Consider the following 20,010-nt stretch of genomic DNA (forward strand, 5'->3'; position numbering starts at 1 on the left):
GGTGTAACACATACTGACTAACGAGGTGACACCAATCGGTGCGCCCAACGTGCTATACGTGCTAAAGTCCAACCTCAAAACAGAAATGGAAAAACCAAAACCTAGAACACACAGAATCGTCTAGAATGTCATTGTATGCTGTAGCGTTAAGATTTCCCTTCACTGGAACTAAGGGGCCTAGCCCGAACCATGAAAAACAGCCCCAGACCATTATACACCTGTCAGCAACTGGTGTGGCTAAAATAGCCGAATCCACTGATTTGAAGGGGTGTCCACATACTTTTGTATATATAGTGTATGTAAATAAGAAATAGGAGAATGAACAAAAATAAACAGAAATTATGTAACAATATAACATTTCACCCCAAAAACTGTCCACTGCTGCAGCCTGAATGAGAAATGATCTGAGTTGAGATGTTTTCAAAGAGGGCAGTGAACTCCCCCAAAACTGCCACAGTGTGACTGACATAATTTGACCCAGTTCGGTCCAACAAGACTCCCACGTAACCACATGCTCTCCCCCCTCTTCCTCCTCCCCCGCTCCTTCCAGGTGCGTCTCCTCTACTGCTCCCAGGAGGAGGCTGCGCTGATCTTCAAGGCGGCCTGGGCCTCGGGTCAGGCCGGACACTCCCACATGTGGTTCGCTGTGGGGCCAGCCCTGTCTGGCCTTGGCCTGGAGGGCCTCCCCAAGGCCCTGTTCGCAGTGCGGCCGCAGGGCTGGAGAGATGAGCCCCGCCGGAGGATTGCCAAAGGGGTGTCTGTGCTGACCCACGGAGCCATGGCTCTGAGGAAGGAGTACGGCTGGGCCCGAGGGCCACACTACTTCGCAGGCAACTGCCAGACAGATGGCAACCAGACGCAGAGGGTGCCAGACAGGATCAGGTGAGGAGAGCGTAGGTGCTCCTTCAGAACTGCTCTTTCAGAACTGCTCCTTCAGAACTTCTCCTCTGTGGCGGAGGAGTGTCACTTGCTACTGCTGGCTTCTTCTCTCTCTCTTTCTCTCTCTCTGCTTATTTCTCTCCATCTCCTCCTCTCTCTATTTCTCTGCCTGCTTCTTTCTATCCATCTCCTTCTCTCTCTATTTCTCTGCCTGCCTCTTTCTGTCCATCTGCTTCTGTCTCTCCTCAGCGCGCCTATACCTTTCCTTCTCTCTCTTCTCTTTCTCCCCCCTCTCTCTTTCTATCTCTTCCTCTCTCTGTCTACGGTGCATTCGGCAAGTATTCAGACCCCTTTTTCCACATTTTGTTACTGTCACGTCTCCTCCCATTGCTCCCCTCCGGTGCTCTGATTCGCCGGTCTACTTAGCCACTGGTCTGAGCGCACCACCTCGGAAAACACAGGAAAGGAAACCCAACACATCCTAATCACCTCTAGCGCACCTGCACCTCATCATCTCATCACCACCACTAAATAGGCCTGGACTGTTCTGGATGATGTTGTGTGTAATTGTTAGCGTTGTGTCGTTTACTCGCTCTTTATTATTATCTTTCTCATTGTTAAGTTAACCTTGACCTTGTTAATTCCTGCGTCTGCGTCCTGCCTCTTCGTATACTCAGTACACGTCACAGTTACGTTACAGCCTTATTCTAAAATTGATTAAATTGTTTTTCCCCTCATTAATCTACACACAATACCCCATAATGACAAAGCAAAAACAGGTTTTTAGAATTGTTAGTACATTTATTACAAATTAAAAAACAGAAATATTACATTTACATAAGTATTCAGACCCTTTACTCAGTACTTTGTTGAAGCACCTTTGGCAGCGATTACAGACTAGAGTCTTCTTGGGTATGAAGATACATGCTTGGCACACCTGTATTTGGGGAGTTTCTCCAATTCTTCTCGAGCTCTGTCAGGTTGGATGGGAAGCGACGCTGCACAGCTATTTTCAGGTCTCTCCAGAGATGTTCGATCGGGTTCAAGTCTGGGCTCTGGCTGGGCCACTCAAGGACATTCAGAGACTTGTCCCGAAGCCACTCCTGCATTGTCTTGGCTGTGTGCTTAGGGTTGTTGTCCTGTTGGAAGGTGAACCTTCGCCCCAGTCTAAGGTCCTGAGCGCTCTGGAGCAGGTTTTCATCAAGGATCTCTCTGTACTGTGCTCCGTTCATCTTTCCCTTTATCCTGACTAGTCTCCCAGTCATTGCCGCTGAAAAACGTCCCCACAGCATGATGTTGCCACCACCATGCTTCACCGTAGGGATGGTGCCAGGTTTCCTCCTGACGTGACGCTTGGCATTCTGGCCAAAGAGTTCAATCTTGGTTTCATCAAACCAGAGAATCTTGTTTCTTATGGTCTGAGAGTCCTTTAGGTGCCTTTGCCCAAACCCCAAGCGGGCTGACATGTGCCTTTTACTGAGGAGTGGCTTCCATCTGACATGCACTGTCAACTGTGGGACCTTATATAGACAGGTGTATGCCTTTCCAAATCATGTCCAATCAATTGAATTTACCACAGGTGGACTCCAATCAAGTTGTAGAAACATCTCAAGGATGATCAATGGAAACAGGATGCACCTGAGCTCAATTTTGAGTCTCATATCAAAGGGTCTGAATACTTACAGTTGAAGTCGGAAGTTTACATACATAGGTTGGAGTCATTAAAACTCGTTTTTCAACCACTCCACAAATTTCTTGTTAACAAACTATAGTTTTGGCAAGTCGGTTAGGACATCTACTTTGTGGATGACACAAGTAATTTTTCAAACAATTGTTTACAGACAGATTATTTCACTTATAATTCACTGTATCACAATTCCAGTGGGTCAGAAGTTTACATACACTAAGTTGACTGTGCATTTAAACAGCTTGGAAAATTCCAGAAAATTATGTCATGGCTTTAGAAGCTTCTGATAGGCTAATTTACATAATTTGAGTGAATTCCCACGGGGGGCCAGTATGTAAAAAAAAAAATGTATGCACTCACTAACTGTAAGTCACCCTGGATAAGAGCGTCTGCTAAATGACTAAAATCTAAATCTAATTGGAGGTGTACCTGTGGATGTATTTCAAGGCCTACCTTCAAACTCAGTGCCTCTTTGCTTGACATCATGGGAAAATCAAACGAAATCAGCCAAGACCTCAGAAAAAAAATTGTAGACCTCCACAAGTCTAGTTCATCCTTGGGAGCAATTTCCAAACGCCTGAAGGTACCACGTTCATCTGTACAAACAATAGTACACAAGTATAAACACCATGGGACCATGCAGCCTTTATACCGCTCAGGAAGGAGACGCGTTCTGTCTCCTAGAGATTAACGTACTTTGGTGCGAAAAGTGCAAATCAATCCCAGAACAACAGCAAAGGACCTTGTGAAGATGCTGGAGGAAACAGGTACAAAAGTATCTATATCCACAGTAAAACAAGTCCTATATCGGCATAACCTGAAAGGCCGCTCAGCAAGAAAGAAGCCACTGCTCCAAAACCGCCATAAAAAAGCCAGACTACAGTTGCAACTGCACATCGGGACAAAGATCGTACTTTTTGGAGAAATGTCCTCAGGTCTGATGAAACAAAAATAGAACTGTTTGGCCATAATGACCATCGTTATGTTTGGAGGAAAAAGACGGTGGCTTGCAAGCCGAAGAACACCATCCCAACCATGAAGCACGGGGGTGGCAGCATCATGCTGTGGGGATGCTTTGCTGCAGGAGGGACTGGTGCACTTCACAAAAAAGATGGGATCATGAGGAAGGAAAATTATGTAGATATATTGAAGCAACATCTTAAGACATTAGTCAGGAAGTTAAAGCTTGGTAGCAAATGGGTCTTCCAAATGGACAATGACCCCAAGCATACTTCCAAAGTTGTGGCAAAATGGCTTAAGGACAACAAAGTCAAGGTATTGGAGTGGCCATCACAAAGCCCTGACCTCAATCCTATAGAAAATGTGTGGGCAGAACTGAAAAAGCGTGTGCGAGCAAGGAGGCCTACAAACCTGACTCAGTTACACCAGCTCTGTCAGGAGGAATGGGCCAAAATTCACCCAACTTATTGTGGGAAGCTTGTGGAAGGCTACCCGAAACATTTGACCCAAGTTAAACAATTTAAAGGCAATGCTACCAAATACTAATTGAGTGTATGTAAACTTCTGACCCACTGGAAATGTGATGAAAGAAATAAAAGCTGAAATAAATAATTATCTCTACTATTATTCTGACATTTCACATTCTTAAAATAAAGTGGTGATCCTAACTGACCTAAGACAGGGAATTTTTACTAGGATTAAATGTCAGGAATTGTGAAAAACTGAGTTCAAATGTACAGTGGGAAAAAAAGTATTTAGTCAGCCACCAATTGTGCAAGTTCTCCCACTTAAAAAGATGAGAGAGGCCTGTAATTTTCATCATAGGTACACGTCAACTATGACAGACAAAATGAGAAAAAAACATTCCAGAAAATCACATTGTAGGATTTTTTATGAATTTATTTGCAAATTATGGTGGAAAATAAGTATTTGGTCAATAACAAAAGTTTCTCAATACTTTGTTATATACCCTTTGTTGGCAATGACACAGGTCAAACGTTTTCTGTATGTCTTCACAAGGTTTTCACACACTGTTGCTGGTATTTTGGCCCATTCCTCCATGCAGTTCTCCTCTAGAGCAGTGATGTTTTGGGGCTGTCGCTGGGCAACACAGACTTTCAACTCCCTCCAAAGATTTTCTATGGGGTTGAGATCTGGAGACTGGCTAGGCCACTCCAGGACCTTGAAATACTTCTTACGAAGCCACTCCTTTGTTGCCCGGGCGGTGTGTTTGGGATCATTGTCATGCTGAAAGACCCAGCCACGTTTCATCTTCAATTCAGGAGGTTTTCACTCAAAATCTCACGATACATGGCTCCATTCATTCTTTTCTTTACACGGATCAGTCGTCCTGGTCCCTTTGCAGAAAAACAGCCCCAAAGCATGATGTTTCCACCCCCATGCTTCACAGTAGGTATGGTGTTCTTTGGATGCAACTCAGCATTCTTTGTCCTCCAAACACAACGAGTTGAGTTTTTACCAAAAAGTTCAATTTTGGTTTCATCTGACCATGTGACATTCTCCCAATCCTCTTTTGGATCATCCAAATGCACTCTAGCAAACTTCAGACGGGCCTGGACATGCACTGGCTTAAGCAGGGGGACACATCTGGCACTGGCGGATTTGAGTCCCTGGCGGCGTAGTGTGTTACTGATGGTAGGCTTTGTTACTTTGGTCCCAGCTCTCTGCAGGTCATTCACTAGGTCCCCCCGTGTGGTTCTGGGATTTTTGCTCACCGTTCTTGTGATCATTTTGACCCCACGGGGTGAGATCTTGCGTAGAGCCCCAGATCGAGGGAGATTATCAGTGGTCTTGTATGTCTTCCATTTCCTAATAATTGCTCCCACAGTTGATTTCTTCAAACCAAGCTGCTTACCTATTGCAGATTCAGTCTTTCCAGCCTGGTGCAGGTCTACAATTTTGTTTCTGGTGTCCTTTGACAGCTCTTTGGTCTTGCCCATAGTGGAGTTTGGAGTGTGACTGTTTGAGGTTGTGGACAGGTGTCTTTTATACTGATAACAAGTTCAAACAGGTGCCATTAATACAGGTAACGAGTGGAGGACAGAGGAGCCTCTTAAAGAAGTTACAGGTCTGTGAGAGCCAGAAATCTTGGTTGTTTGTAGGTGACCAAATACTTATTTTCCACCATAATTTGCAAATAAATTCATTAAAAATCCTACAATGGGATTTTCTGTATTTTTTTTCCTCAATTTGTCTGTCATAGTTGACGTGTACCTATGATGAAAATTACAGGCCTCTCTCATCTTTTTAAGTGGGAGAACTTGCACAATTGGTGGCTGACTAAATAAAAAATTTCCCCACTGTATTTGGCTAAGGTGTATGTAAACTTCTGACTTCAACTGAATGTGAATAAGGTTTTTGTGTTTTTTATTTTTAATACATTTGCTAAAATTTGTACAAACCTGTTTTTGCTTTGTCATTATGGGGTATTGTGTGCAGATTGATGAGGATTTGTATTTACCTAATCCATTTTAGAATAAGGCTGCAACGTAACATTTTTTACATTTACATTTTATTCATTTAGCAGACGCTCTTATCCAGAGCGACTTACAGTTAGTGAATACATATTTTTTTATACTGGCCCCCCGTGGGAATCGAACCCACAACCCTGGCGTTGCAAACGCCATGCTCTATCAACTGAGCTACATCCCTGCCGGCCATTCCCTCCCCTACCCTGGACGACGCTGGGCCAATTGTGCGCCGCCCATGAGTCTCCCGGTCGCGGCCGGCTGCGACAGAGCCTGGATTCGAACCAGGATCTCTAGTGGCACAGTTAGCACTGCGATGCAGTGCCTTAGACCACTGCACCACTCAGGAGACCATATGTGGAAAAAGTCAAGGGGTCTGAATATTTTCCGAATGCACCGTATGTCTGCCTCTGGCTTTCCTTGTCTCTCTCTCTGTCTGCCTTACTCTGTCGTCTGTGATTCTCTCTTTGTGTCTGTCTCTGCCGCTCCTTCTCTCTCTCTCTCTCTCTCTCTCTCTCTCTCTCTCTCTCTTCTCTGTCTCTCCCCCTTGTCTGCCTCTCTCTCCCCATCAACAGCTGAAACACCTCTACCCCTCTCTCTCTCTCTCTCTCTCTCTCTCGCTCTCTCATTTTCTCTCTCTCACTCTCTCTCTCTCTCTCTCTCTCTCCCTGACTGTTTCCCAGTTGTGTATGGGAAGTCTCTTTATCTTCCTCCGTCTGTCTTTTGTTGCCTGTCAGCCGTGTCTCATAGGCAACTCCTCCAAGTCCCTCTCATGTCATTCATTCAGTACACTTGCCTGAAAGATACATGAGCCATGTGTACATGCTGTATGTCCATGTCCGTCCATATACAGTATGTGTCAGCATAAAGTAATGAGCCATGAATCAGAATCAGAACATGAGCCATGTTCCTGTGTTTAATTAAAGATGCATGAACCATGTTAATTTGTGAATCAAGTTAAAGATACATGACTTATGTCCATATGAATCAAGTTAAAGTTGCAAGCCTTGTTGAGTCCCTGCTAATCAAGTTAAAGATACATAACTTGTTGAGTCCACGTGAATCAAGTTAAAGATAACTTCTTGCATCCATGCGACTCAAGTTGAAGATACATTACTTTTCTATGCGAATCAAGCTAGTTTATTGACTAGCATTGGGGGATTCAATGAAATGATGAGGATGTATTCCATAATAACTAATAAGGCCTGGTGTCACGATCGTTATAAGATGAAGCGGACCAAGGCGCAGCGTGATATGCGTACATCTTTTATTTCGTACACAACACTAACAAAACAACAAACCAAACGATACGTGAAGTCCTAAGTTAACACACCAAAACAAACCTTACGGACCAAGATCCCACAAAATAACCGTGCCAAACAGGCTGCCTAAGTATGGTCCCCAATCAGAGACAACAAGCTACAGCTGCCTCTGATTGGGAACCACCCTGGCCAACATAGAATTCAACATTTATATTTTTTCTCACCCATATTTTTTCTCACCCATCTATACACACTACCCCAGAATGAGAAAGTGAAAACATGTTTTTAGAAATGTTAGCAAATGTATTGAAAATGAAATACCGAATATCTCATTTACATAAGTATTCACACCACTGAGTCAATACTTTGTAGAAGCACCTTTGGCGATTACAGCTGTGAGTCTTTCTGGGTAAGTCTCTAAGAGCTTTCCACACCTGGGTTGTGCAACATTTACCCATGATTCTTTTCAGAATTCTTCAAGCTCTGTCAAATTGGTTGTTGATCATTGCTTGACAACCATTTTTAGGTCTTGCCATAGATTTTTAAGCAGATTTAAGTAAAAACTGTAACTCGGTCACTCAAGAACATTCACTGTCTTATTGGTAAGCAACTCCAGTGTAGATTTGGCCTTGTGTTTTAGGTTATTGACCTGCTGAAAGGTGAATTCATCTCCCAGTGTCTGGTGGAAAGCAGACTGAACCAGGTTTTCCTCTAAGATTTTGCCTGTGCTTAGCTCCATTCCGTTAATTTGTTATCCTGAAAAACTCCCCAGTCCTTAACGATTACAAGCATACCATTGCACGATGCAGCCATGACTATGCTTGAAAATAGGGAGAGTGGTACTCAGTTATGTGTTGTATTGAATTTGCCCCAAACATAACACTTTGTATTCAGGACAAAAAGCATTTTTTGCAGTATTACTTTAATGCCTTGTTGCAAACAGAAGGCATGTTTAGGAACATTTTTATTACATTTACATTTAAGTCATTTAGCAGACGCTCTTATCCAGAGCGACTTACAAATTATTCTGTACAGGTGTCCTTCTTTTCACTCAGTCAATTAAGTTAGTATTGTAGAGTAACTACAATGTTGTTGATCCATCCTCGGTTTTCTCCTAACAGCCATTAAACTCTGTAACGAAACTCTGTAACTGTTTTAAAGTCACCATGGGCCTTTAGTTCCTCTCCGGCAGCTGAGTTAGGAAGGACGCCTGTAACTTTGTAGTGACTGGGTGTATTGACACACCATCCAAAGTGTAATTAATAACTGCATCATGCTCAAAGGGATATTCAATATCTGCTTTTTATTTTATTTTTTATCTACTAATAAGTGCCCTTCTTTGCAAGGCATTGGAAAACCTCCCTGGTCTTTGTGGTTGAATCTGTGTTTGAAATTCATTGCTCGACTGAGGGACCTTACAGATAATTGGTATGTGTGGGGTACAGAGATGAGGTAGTCATGTTAAACACTATTATTGCACACAAAGTGAGTCCATCCAACTTATTATGTGACTTGTTAAGCAATTCTTTACTCCTGAACTTATTTAGGCTTGCCATAACAAAGGGTTTGAATTCTAATTGACAAGACATTTAAGCTTTTCATTTTTAATTATTTTGTAAAAATGTCTGAAAACATAATTCCACTTTGACATTATTACCAAAAATCTGACATTATTACAAAACATCTAAAGTTAATTCATTTTAAATTCAGTCTGTAACACAACAAAATGTGGAAAAGGTCAAGGGGTGTGAATACTTTCTGAAGGCACTGTAGTCTGTAAAGCATCTACAGATGGACTATCCAAATAAAGTGTTACCAAAGGCCTAAATGGTACCAATTTATTTATTAATAACCACCTACTGTTCATTCATTGTTAATGTGCCAGCTATAATGGGTCTCTTTAATGCATTTCTTTGACCAGTCAGGGCAATACTACAATTTTCTACCTCTCACCACTCTCCCCTCTTTATCTCACAATTATTTCACCTGCATCCCCTTCCATACCTCTCCTTCTCTCTCTCATCCCTGCACCCCTCTCTCCTCCCTCTATCTCTCCCACAGCTATGCTCTTCATGCATTGTTTTTATTCCACCATTCAATTTCATCCTCAATCTAATCTCATTCTCTCTCCCCTCCATCCTCCCTCCTTCTCTCCCTCCCACGCTCTCCCATCGATTGTCAGTTCACAGCCCTCTCGCTCCTCTCTTTCTCCCTGTCTCTATCTCTTTTTCTCATCACTCCATCTCTTCCCTCTCCCTGCTCTTCCTTTCCCCCCATCTCTCTCCTCCCTTGGCCCTACTCTAAAAGAGATCTGATGCGGCATCTTTTACACGTAAATTGGATAATTGGTTATGATGGTGTAATGCAAGGTAGAAATGTCAGAGGCAGTTACACACAGCCACACACTTTCCCTCTCTGCCTATCCTCTCTCTCTCTTTCCTAGCTTCTCTCTCTCTCTCTCGCTCTCTCGCTCTCTCTTTGTCTGAATGCATTAGCCATTATGAGTTATCTTTGTTCCGGCACGAGAGACAAATCTATATTCAAATAGTCCGTAGCTTCTGGTTGTTTGTTCACCTCACAATGTTCTGTGTGTCGCCATGACAACATGGCACTCACCAAGAGAGATCAGTGGCATTGCAGAGTTGAAGTGAATGCTAACATTGACACATTGTCTTTTTTCATCTTATAAGAAAAGCAACTACTATACAGTGGGATGAATAGTTTCATATTGGTCGGCAGGTGTCACGGATTCAGGCGAGGCTGCCCCTCCTCCTTGCTCGGGCAGGCTTCGGCGTTCTTCGTCACCAGAGTACTAGCTTCTACCGATCCATGTATCTATGTTCGACTTGTTTTGTCTTAATTGGTCACACCTGTTTCCCATTATGTAGTTATGTCTTCCCTATTTAACCCTCTGTCTCACACTGTGTGTTGTGCGTGTTTGTTCATGTTTCGGTTGTCGTTAATGTGCGGGTTTGTTCCCTCCCTGCGTGGAGGTTGTTGTTGATTATTTTACCTTCGAGTAAAGTACGCCTTTTGATTAGCTCTGTGTCCTGCGCCTGACTTCGCCTACCGCATTACACTGACGCCTTGACAGAAACACGCACCATCTACATGGAGTCAGCAGGTACAGCTATGCCAGCCGGATCGATGGAGGAACGCGTCCAACAACAAGCGGCCATGATCCAGGCTCTCGGCACCGCTATGGAACAAGTAGTGAATACTATGGAGCGATGGGAGAGAGGAGGTATCCCTATACAGCTGCTGGGTGCCAGGGTTTTCTGCTCCAGGTAGAGCTCTACCTGGCAACTATCCACCTGGCTCCCTCGGGATACGAGAGCGTGTCCGCCCTCATCTCCTGTCTGTCCGGTAAAGCGCTGGAGTGGGCCAACGCCGAGTGGGGGGAATAGACGCCGCAACTGTATGCTATGCAGAGTTTATCTGCCGCTTTAGGGTGGTATTCGATCATCCACCAGAGGGGAGAGTGGTGGGTGAGCGTCTATTCCACCTCAGACAGGGGAAGAGGAGCGCGCAGGAATGTGCACTGGACTTTCGGACTCTGGCTGCCAGCGCAGGATGGAATGAGAGGGCCCTCATCGACCACTACCGTTGCAGCTTGAGGGAGGACGTTCGTCGGGAATTGACCTGCAGGGACACCAACCTAAACCTGGACCAACTGGTGGATATGTCAATTCGACTGGATAACCTGTTGGCTACCTACGGACGTCCGGATCAGGGGCCGTCCATTCCATCCCCCGCACCTCCGACCCTACCCCTATGGAGCTCGGAGGTGCTGCTATGAGGGAGACCGGTAGAGGGGCCGTCCCCTGCACCAACTGTGGCCGCAGAGGACACACTGCTGGTCGGTGCTGGGGAGGGCCTTCAAGGAGTCGAGGCAGTAGGCAGCGCACTGATGAACCGTTTCAGGTGAGTAGGCACCCAACTCACCCAGAGCTCCCTGTTGCGCATATGTGTATTAATGTTGTATTTCCCAAGTTTTCTTCTCATTCCCAGCATAAGGCGCTAGTAGATTCAGGCGCAGCTGGGAACTTTATTGATCGTCAGTTTACCCGTAGGTTAGGGATTCCTATTGTGCCAGTCGATGTGCCCTTCCCTATCCATGCCCTAGATAGTCGCCCTTTAGGGTCAGGTCTGATTAGGGAGGTCACAGCGCCACTCTGGATGAAGACGCAGGAGGGGCATGAGGAAATATTTAGTCTATATCTGATTGATTCTCCTGCGTTTCCCGTGGTGTTGGGGCTTCCCTGGTTAACTTCTCATGACCCCACTATTTCATGGCAACAGAGGGCTCTCAAGGGATGGTCAAGTCAGTGCTTGGGGAGGTGTGTAGGTGTTTCCGTAGGGGCAACTACGGTGGAAAGTCCAAACCAGGTTCCCACCATGCACATTCCGCCTGAATATGCCGATTTGGCTCTCGCTTTCTGTAAAAAGAAGGCGACTCAATTACCACCCCATTTACAGGGGGATTGTGCGATAAACCTCCAGGTAGGCGCTGCGCTTCCCCAGAGTCACGTGTATCCTCTGTCACAGGAAGAGACGGCGGCTATGGAAACATACAGTGAGGGAAAAAAGTATTTGATCCCCTGCTGATTTTGTACGTGTGCCCACTGACAAAGAAATGATCAGTCTATAATTTTAATGGTAGGTTTATTTGAACAGTGAGAGACAGAATAACAACAACAAAAATCTAGAAAAACGCATGTAAGAAATGTTATAAATTGATTTGCATTTTAATGAGGGAAATAAGTATTTGACCCCCTCTCAATCAGAAAGATTTCTGGGTCCCAGGTGTCTTTTATACAGGTAACAAGCTGAGATTAGGAGCACACTCTTAAAGGGAGTCCTCCTAATCTCAGTTTGTTACCTGTATAAAAGACACCTGTCCACAGAAGCGATCAATCAGATTCCAAACTCTCCACCATGGCCAAGACCAAAGAGCTCTCCAAGGATGTCAGGGACAAGATTGTAGACCTACACAAGGCTGGAATGGGCTACAAGACCATCGCCAAGCAGCTTGGTGAGAAGGTGCAACAGTTGGTGCGATAATTCTCAAATGGAAGAAACAAAACTAACTGTCAATCTCCCTTGGCCTGGGGCTCCATGCAAGATCTCACCTTGTGGAGTTGCAATGATCATGAGAACGGTGAGGAATCAGCCCAGAACTACACGGGAGGATCTTGTCAATGATCTCAAGGCAGCTGGGATCATAGTCACCAAGAAAACAATTGGTAACACACTACGCCGTGAAGGACTGAAATCCTGCAGTGCCCGCAAGGTCCCCCTGCTCAAGAAAGCACATATACAGGGCCGTCTGAAGTTTGCCAATGAACATTTGAATGATTCAGAGGAGAACTGGGTGAAAGTGTTGTGGTCAGATGAGACCAAAATTGATCTCTTTGGCATCAACTCAACTCGCTGTGTTTGGAGGAGGAGGAATGCTGCCTATGACCCCAAGAACACCATCCCCACCATCAAACATGGAGGTGGAAACATTATGCTTTGGGGGTGTTTTTCTGCTAAGGGGACAGGACAACTTCACCGCATCAAAGGGACGATGGACAGGGCCATGTACCGTCAAATCTTGGGTGAGAACCTCCTTCCCTCAGCCAGGGCATTGAAAATGGGTCGTGGATGGGTATTCCAATGACCCAAAACACACGGCCAAGGCAACAAAGGAGTGGCTCAAGAAGAAGCACATTAAGGTCCTGGAGTGGCCTAGCCAGTCTCCAGACCTTAATCCCATAGAAAATCTGTGGAGGGAGCTGAAGGTTCTAGTTGCCAAACGCCAGCCTCGAAACCTTAATGACTTGGAAAAGATCTGCAAAGAGGAGTGGAACAAAATCCCTCCTGAGATGTGTGCAAACCTGGTGGTCAACTACAAGAAATGTCTGACCTCTGTGATTGCCAACAAGGGTTTTGCCACCAAGTACTAAGTCATGTTTTGCAGAGGGGTCAAATACTTATTTCCCTCATTAAAATGCTAATCAATTTATAACATTTCTGACATGCGTTTTTCTGGATTTCTTTCTTGTTATTCTGTCTCTCACTGTTCAAATGAACCTACCATTAAAATGATAGACTGATCATGTCTTTGTCAGTGGGCAAAAGTACAAAATCAGCAGGGGATCAAATACTTTTTTCCCTCACTGTATGTCATCGAATCTCTGAGACAGGGATACATTCGGCCGTCCACTTCCCCTGTGTCATCGAGTTAATTTTTTGTGAAGAAGAAGGATGGTGGCTTACGCCCGTGCATTGACTACCGTGGTCTAAATCAGATCACTGTAAAATACAGCTATCCATTACCTCTGATTGCGAGTATGACGGAGTCATTGCACGGGGCGCGCTTCTTCACGAAATTGGATCTCAGGAGCGCGTACAACCTGGTGCGTATCCAGGAGGGAGATGAGTGGAAGACGACATTTAGTACCACCTCGGGGCACTATGAGTACCTCGTCATGCCATACGGTTTGATGAATGCTCCTTCAGTCTTCCAATCTTTTGTTGATGAGATTTTCAGGGACCTGCATGGACAGGGTGTAGTGGTGTATATTGATGACATTCTCATATACTCCGCTACACGGGCCGAGCATCTGTCCCTGGTGCGTCAGGTGCTTGGTAGACTACTGGAGCATGACCTGTATGTGAATGGCGGAGAAATGTCTGTTCTTCCAAGAGTCCATCTCCTTCCTAGGACACCGCCTGTCCGCGTCAGGTGTGGAGATGGAGATTGACCGCATTTCGGACGTGCGTAATTGGCCGACTCCAACCACGGTGAAGGAGATGCAGCGATTCTTGGGTTTTGCCAATTACTACCGGAGGTTTATCTGGGGCTTTGGGCAGGTAGCAGCTCCCATTACCTCCTTGCTAAAGGGAGGACCGGTGCGTCTACAGTGGTCAGCTGAGGCGGACAGGGCTTTTGGGCATCTGAAGAACCTGTTTACTTCGGCTCCGGTGCTGGCTTATCCGGATCCTTCCTTGGCATTCCAGGTTGAGGTGGATGCGTCCGAGGCTGGGATTGGAGCTGTACTGTCTCAGCGCTCGGGTACGCCACCAAAACTCCGCCCCTGTGATTTATTTTCTAAGAAGCTCAGTCCGGCGGAGCGCAATTATGATGTGGGGGACCGGGAGCTGTTAGCTGTGGTTCAAGCTCTGAAAGTGTGGAGGCATTGGCTTGAGGGGGCTAAACACCCTTTTCTCATTTTGACTGACCATCGTAACCTGGAGTACATCCGGGCGGCGAGGAGGCTGAACCCTCGTCAGGCAAGGTGGGCCATGTTCTTCACTCGTTTTGTGTTTACTCTCACTTACAGACCAGGTTCCCAGAACACTAAGGCAGACGCCCTGTCCCGACTGTATGACACAGAGGAGAGGTCCATTGAGCCCACTCCCATACTCCCGGCATCGTGTCTGGTGGCACCGGTGGTGTGGGAGGTTGACGCGGACATCGAGCAGGCGTTACGTACCGAGCCCACTCCCCCCCAGTGTCCAGAGGGTCGGATGTACGTGCCACTCGAGGTTCGTGATCGATTGATCTATTGGGCTCACACGTCACCCTCCTCTGGTCATCCTGGCATCGGTCAGACAGTGCACTGTCTTAGTGGGAAGTACTTTAGCCAAGGACGTGAGAGTTTAGGTTTCCTCCTGCTCGGTGTGCGCCCAGTGTAAGGCACCTAGACACCTGCCCAGAGGAAAATTACAACCCCTACCCGTTCCACAACGGCCGTGGTCCCACCTATCGGTGGATTTTGTGATGGACCTTCCCCCCTCACAAGGGAACACCACGATCCTGGTCGTTGTGGATCGGTTTTCGAAGGCCTGCCGTCTCATTCCTATGCCAGGTCTCCCTACAGCCCTACAAACTGCTGAGGCCCTGTTTACACACGTCTTCCGGCACTACGGGGTACCTGAGGATATTGTGTCGGATCGGGGTCCCCAGTTCACCTCAAGGGTCTGGAGGGCGTTCATGGAACGTCTGGGGGTCTCGATTAGCCTTACCTCAGGTTTTCACCCCGAGAGTAATGGGCAGGTGGAGAGAGTTAACCAGGATGTGGGTAGGTTTCTGAGGTCCTATTGGCAGGACCAGCAGGGGGAGTGGTCAGGTTATATCCCCTGGGCAGAGATAGCCCAAAACTCACTCCGCCACTCCTCTACTAACCTTACGCCTTTCCAGTGTGTGTTAGGTTATCAGCCGGTCCTGGCACCTTGGCATCAGAGCCAGATCGAGGCTCCTGCGGTGGATGAGTGGTTTCGGCACTCGGAAGAGATCTGGAACGCTGCTCATGTACACCTGCAGCGGGCAATCAGGCGACAAAAGGCGAGCGCCGATCGCCACCGCAGTGAGGCCCCGGTGTATGCACCGGGGGACCGGGTCTGGCTCTCGACCCGAAACCTGCCCCTTCGCCTGCCCTGCCGGAAGCTGGGTCGGCGATTTGTGGGTCCATTTAAAGTCCTGAGGAGATTGAACGAGGTTTGTTATAGGTTACAACTTCCTATTAATTACCATTTTAATCCCTCGTTCCATGTGTCTCTCCTCAGGCCGGTAGTAGCTGGTCCACTCCAGGAGTCTGAGGTACATTGAGGGGGCTCCGGCGTACTCGGTCCGTTCCATCTTGGATTCGAGGCGTCGGGTGGGGGGCCTGCAGTATCTCGTGGAGTGGGAGGGGTACGGTCCGGAGGAACGGTGCTGGGTCCCTAGGAGGGACATCCTCGATCCCTCCATGTTGAGGGATTTCCACCAGAGTCATCCGACCTGCCCTGCTCCGTGTCCTCCTGGCCGTCCCCGAGGCCGGGGTCGGCGCACGGCTGGAGCCGCGCTTCAAGGGGGGGTACTGTCACGGATTCAGCCGAGGTTGCCCCTCCTCCTTGCTCAGGCAGGCTTCGGCGTTCGTCGTCACCGGAGTACTAGCTGCTACCGATCCATGTATCTATGTTCGACTTGTTTTGTCTTATTTGGTCACACCTGTTTCCCATTATGTAGTTATGTCTTCCCTATTTAACCTTCTGTCTCACACTGTGTGTTGTGCGTGTTTGTTCATGTTTCGGTTGTCGTTAGTGTGCGGGTTTGTTCCCTCCCTGCGTGGAGGTTGTTGTTGATTATTTTACCTTCGAGTAAAGTACGCCTTTTGATTAACTCTGTGTCCTGCGCCTGACTTCGCCTACCGCATTACACTGACGCCTTGACAGCAGGTTTTCTCTCTCTTTTTCCAAACAATAAAACAATCATTTGAATGTAGAATGGAGACCAAGGGCGTTTCATTTACATTTACATTTTAGTCATTTAGCAGATGCTCTTATCCAGAGCGACTTACAGTTTCCTACTTTCATTTCTCTATGCTTGGGTTTGGATTTCTATTCGCCGTCAGTGTTCTCTTTATGGGCTTGGTTTGACGAATCATGTGTGACCGTGATTGTGTGTAATAGGGTATGGGTGTGTGTGTCATAAAAAAGTAATAATGCCCTTTATGACTTCTTCACACAGCCCTTACATACATTGCATTGCATTACTTTACATTCCATTATATGTACAGTTGCAACAGGATAGATATGAAAACCAACATAGCCCAAAGCCATGCCGTAGGGCTCCAGCTTGTCTGATCATGCGCCGGAATGCGTATAATTCCTCAGACTGTATGATATTGAAAAACCCATCAATTATAAATCATAATTCAGCTCAATGCTCTTGTGAAGTCAGCGAGAGGTCAGTGTGTGAGACGTAAATAAAAATCTCATATTGTGTAGTAGTCTTTTTATATGACAGCCTCGTATAAGTAATGGGAAATGAAATGAGGGCATCTTCAATTGCTGCATCATGAAAACAAGAAAGCGCTGCCGACAAATTCCAAATGCCTTTCAAAGGACAGGAGAGAAAAACCAAACCGGTGTTTGGTTTTTAACATTCTATCTAACTGGTGTCCTCTGTGAATGGTGCTTTTAGGTGCAGTGTTGTCATGGTGACACAGAAGCATCTCAGACTCTGCAACAGACAGACTAACCCTAACAGCAAAATATTCCACATGAAAGCCAACAGCTAGTGTGGATTGCTATATAGCTTTTACCCCTGATTATCAGAGTGGGGCTAGGAAACCATTAGCACTCTCGATCAAAGAGTTACAGATGCGTCGAAGATTATGGAAAATAGTCTGCCGACCCTACCTCTCTGCATACTGCAGTCTTTGCAAGTCTCAAACACTCACGTTGCACATTATCCATGTGATATGCAGAAACTACCTGCCGTTTGTAGAACTTTGGTTACTCCAAAGCCCTCTCTTGAGAGGCAAGTTCACATGTTTTATTAATGAACTCATTGTTTTATTTATATTTAATGTCATGTAGCTACCTGTAACTGTACTTGGCTGGAACATAATATCATGCAGCTTGGGACATAGAGCGATCTCTAGTGTAGTGCCTTACTGCCCACCTGCGTCCTGCTGTCTCTCAACCTGCCACTCTGCCACTCTCCCCCTTCCGTTTGTTGTATCTTTCAAGTACAAAGCCTGAAGCTGAAGACACATGAAAGATACACTACATGAACAAAAGTATATGGACACCTGCTCGTCGAACATCTCATTCCAAAATCATGTGCATTAATATGGAGTTGGTCCCCCCTTTGTTGCTATAACAGCCTCCACTCTTCTGGGAAGGCTTTACACTAGATGTTGGAACATTGCTACGGAGACTTGCTTCCATTCAGCAACAAGAACATTAGTGAGGTCGGGCACTGATGTTGGGCGATTAGGCCTGGCTCGCAGCCGGCGTTCCAATTCATCCCAAAGGTGTTCGATGGGGTTGAGGTCAGGGCTCTGCAGGCCAGTCAAGTTCTTCCACACTGATCTTGAAAAACAATTTATTTATGGACCTTGCTTTGCGCACGGGGGCATTGTCATGCTGTAACTGGAAAGGGCCTTCCCAAAACTTTTGCCACAAAGTTGGAAGCACAGAATCGTCTAGAATGTCATTGTATGCTGTAGCGTTAAGATTTACCTTCACTGGAACTAAGGTGCCTAACCCGAATCATGAAAAACAGCCCCAGACCATTATTCCTCCTCCACCAAACTTTACAGTTGGCACCATGCATTGGGGCAGGTAGCGTTCTCCTGGCATCCGCCAAACCCAGATTCGTCCGTCGGACTGGCAGATGGTGAAGCGTGATTCACCACTCCAGAGAACGCGTATCCACTGCTCCAGAGTCCAATGGCGGCGAGCTTTACACCACTCCAGCTGACGCTTGGCATTGCGCATGGTGATGTTAGGCTTGTGTGCAGCTGCCCGGCCATGGAAACCCATTTCATCAAGCTCCCGACTAACAGGTATTGTGCTGACTTTGCTTCCAGGCAGTTTGGAACTCAGTAGTGAGTGTTGCAACCGAGGACAGACGTTTTTACGCGCTACAAGCTTCAGCACTCGGCGGTCCCATTCTGTGAGCTTGTGTGGCCTACCACTTCACTTTTTTTCTTTTTCATTTTTTTTCTTTGTATTTTTATATTAGTTCTTTTTTTTGGGGGGGATCAGCTTAATATTGCAGATAGATTGTAACTTCCATCAATGTAATTGTCTGCATCACTTCCAACCCCCATGTTTTATATATATATATATATATATATATATATATATATATATATATATATATATATATATATATATATATATATATATATACACATACATATACATATATACATATATATATACACATATACACACATACACACACACATACATACACACATACATACATACACACACACATACATACATACACACATACATACATACATACATACATACATACACATTATCCTTAAAAATATATATATTCCCCTTTATTACTTTCCAATCCCGCCACCCTTTCCCTTCTTGGAGTAAACTAGTGAACAACAACGCTTAGGCCTCTAATTCCTGCTTATACTTACTATCAAGATTTTATGGACACAGTCAATTTTACAATAATTATATTTTGTTTGTTTTTTCTCCTGAACTTCTTCTACTCTCAACCTCTCTGATCATTTTCATAATGTCCATCCGGTTTGCTTCTATATGGCATATCTTTCTAGCTGTGCTCTTTCACAAAAGCTCCCAACCTACAACCTATATACTTATTATGGACACAGTATGCTTACATTATTAGTTATCTTGTTATTATTTGTTGTTAGTTGTTATTAGTCCCATCCTTCAATTCCATTCAACACCTCCCATCTATCTCTTAACACCATCCATATAGGATTTCTATTTGCCATATATATTTCAACTGTACTGTGATGTCTTACAAAAGTTCTGAACCTTTCTATTCTCATTGTTTCTACAGATTGTGAATTGAAAATAAACATTTTTGCTAAAAGTATTATTATATTATTGATCGATTGACTATGACTTTTCAGATCAGAGCCGTTGTTGCTCCTATACGTTTCCACTTAACAATAACAGCACATACAGTTGACCGGGGCAGCTCTATCAGGGCAGAAATTTGACGAACTGACTTGTTGGAAAGGTGACTTGTTATGACGGTGCTACGTTGAAAGTCACTGAGCTCTTCAGTAAGGCCGTTCTACTGCCAATGTTTGTCTATGGAAATTGCATGACTGTGTGCTCGATTTTAGCAACGGGTATGGCTGAAATAGCCGAATCCACTAATTTGAAGGGGTGTCCACATACTTTTGTGTATATATAGTATATATATCATAGGCTACAGTAGGCTACATTATACAATGTCCAGTGG

General features: G+C 45.5%; 1 protein-coding gene across 1 annotated transcript in view; it reads left to right on the plus strand.

Moving 5' to 3' along the window:
• Window positions 1-20,010, plus strand: part of LOC121586417 (glutamate receptor ionotropic, NMDA 2D-like) — a 57,911-nt gene that overhangs the window by 4,141 nt on the left and 33,760 nt on the right. Inside the window, exon 2 of the mRNA XM_041903074.2 lies at window positions 551-882. Coding sequence (XP_041759008.2) covers window positions 551-882 — 332 coding nt within the window. The remainder of the gene's footprint in view (window positions 1-550; window positions 883-20,010) is intronic.

The sequence above is a fragment of the Coregonus clupeaformis genome, chromosome 17 (genome assembly GCF_020615455.1).
Source record: "Coregonus clupeaformis isolate EN_2021a chromosome 17, ASM2061545v1, whole genome shotgun sequence".
In the NCBI taxonomy this organism is placed as follows: Eukaryota; Metazoa; Chordata; class Actinopteri; order Salmoniformes; family Salmonidae; genus Coregonus; species Coregonus clupeaformis.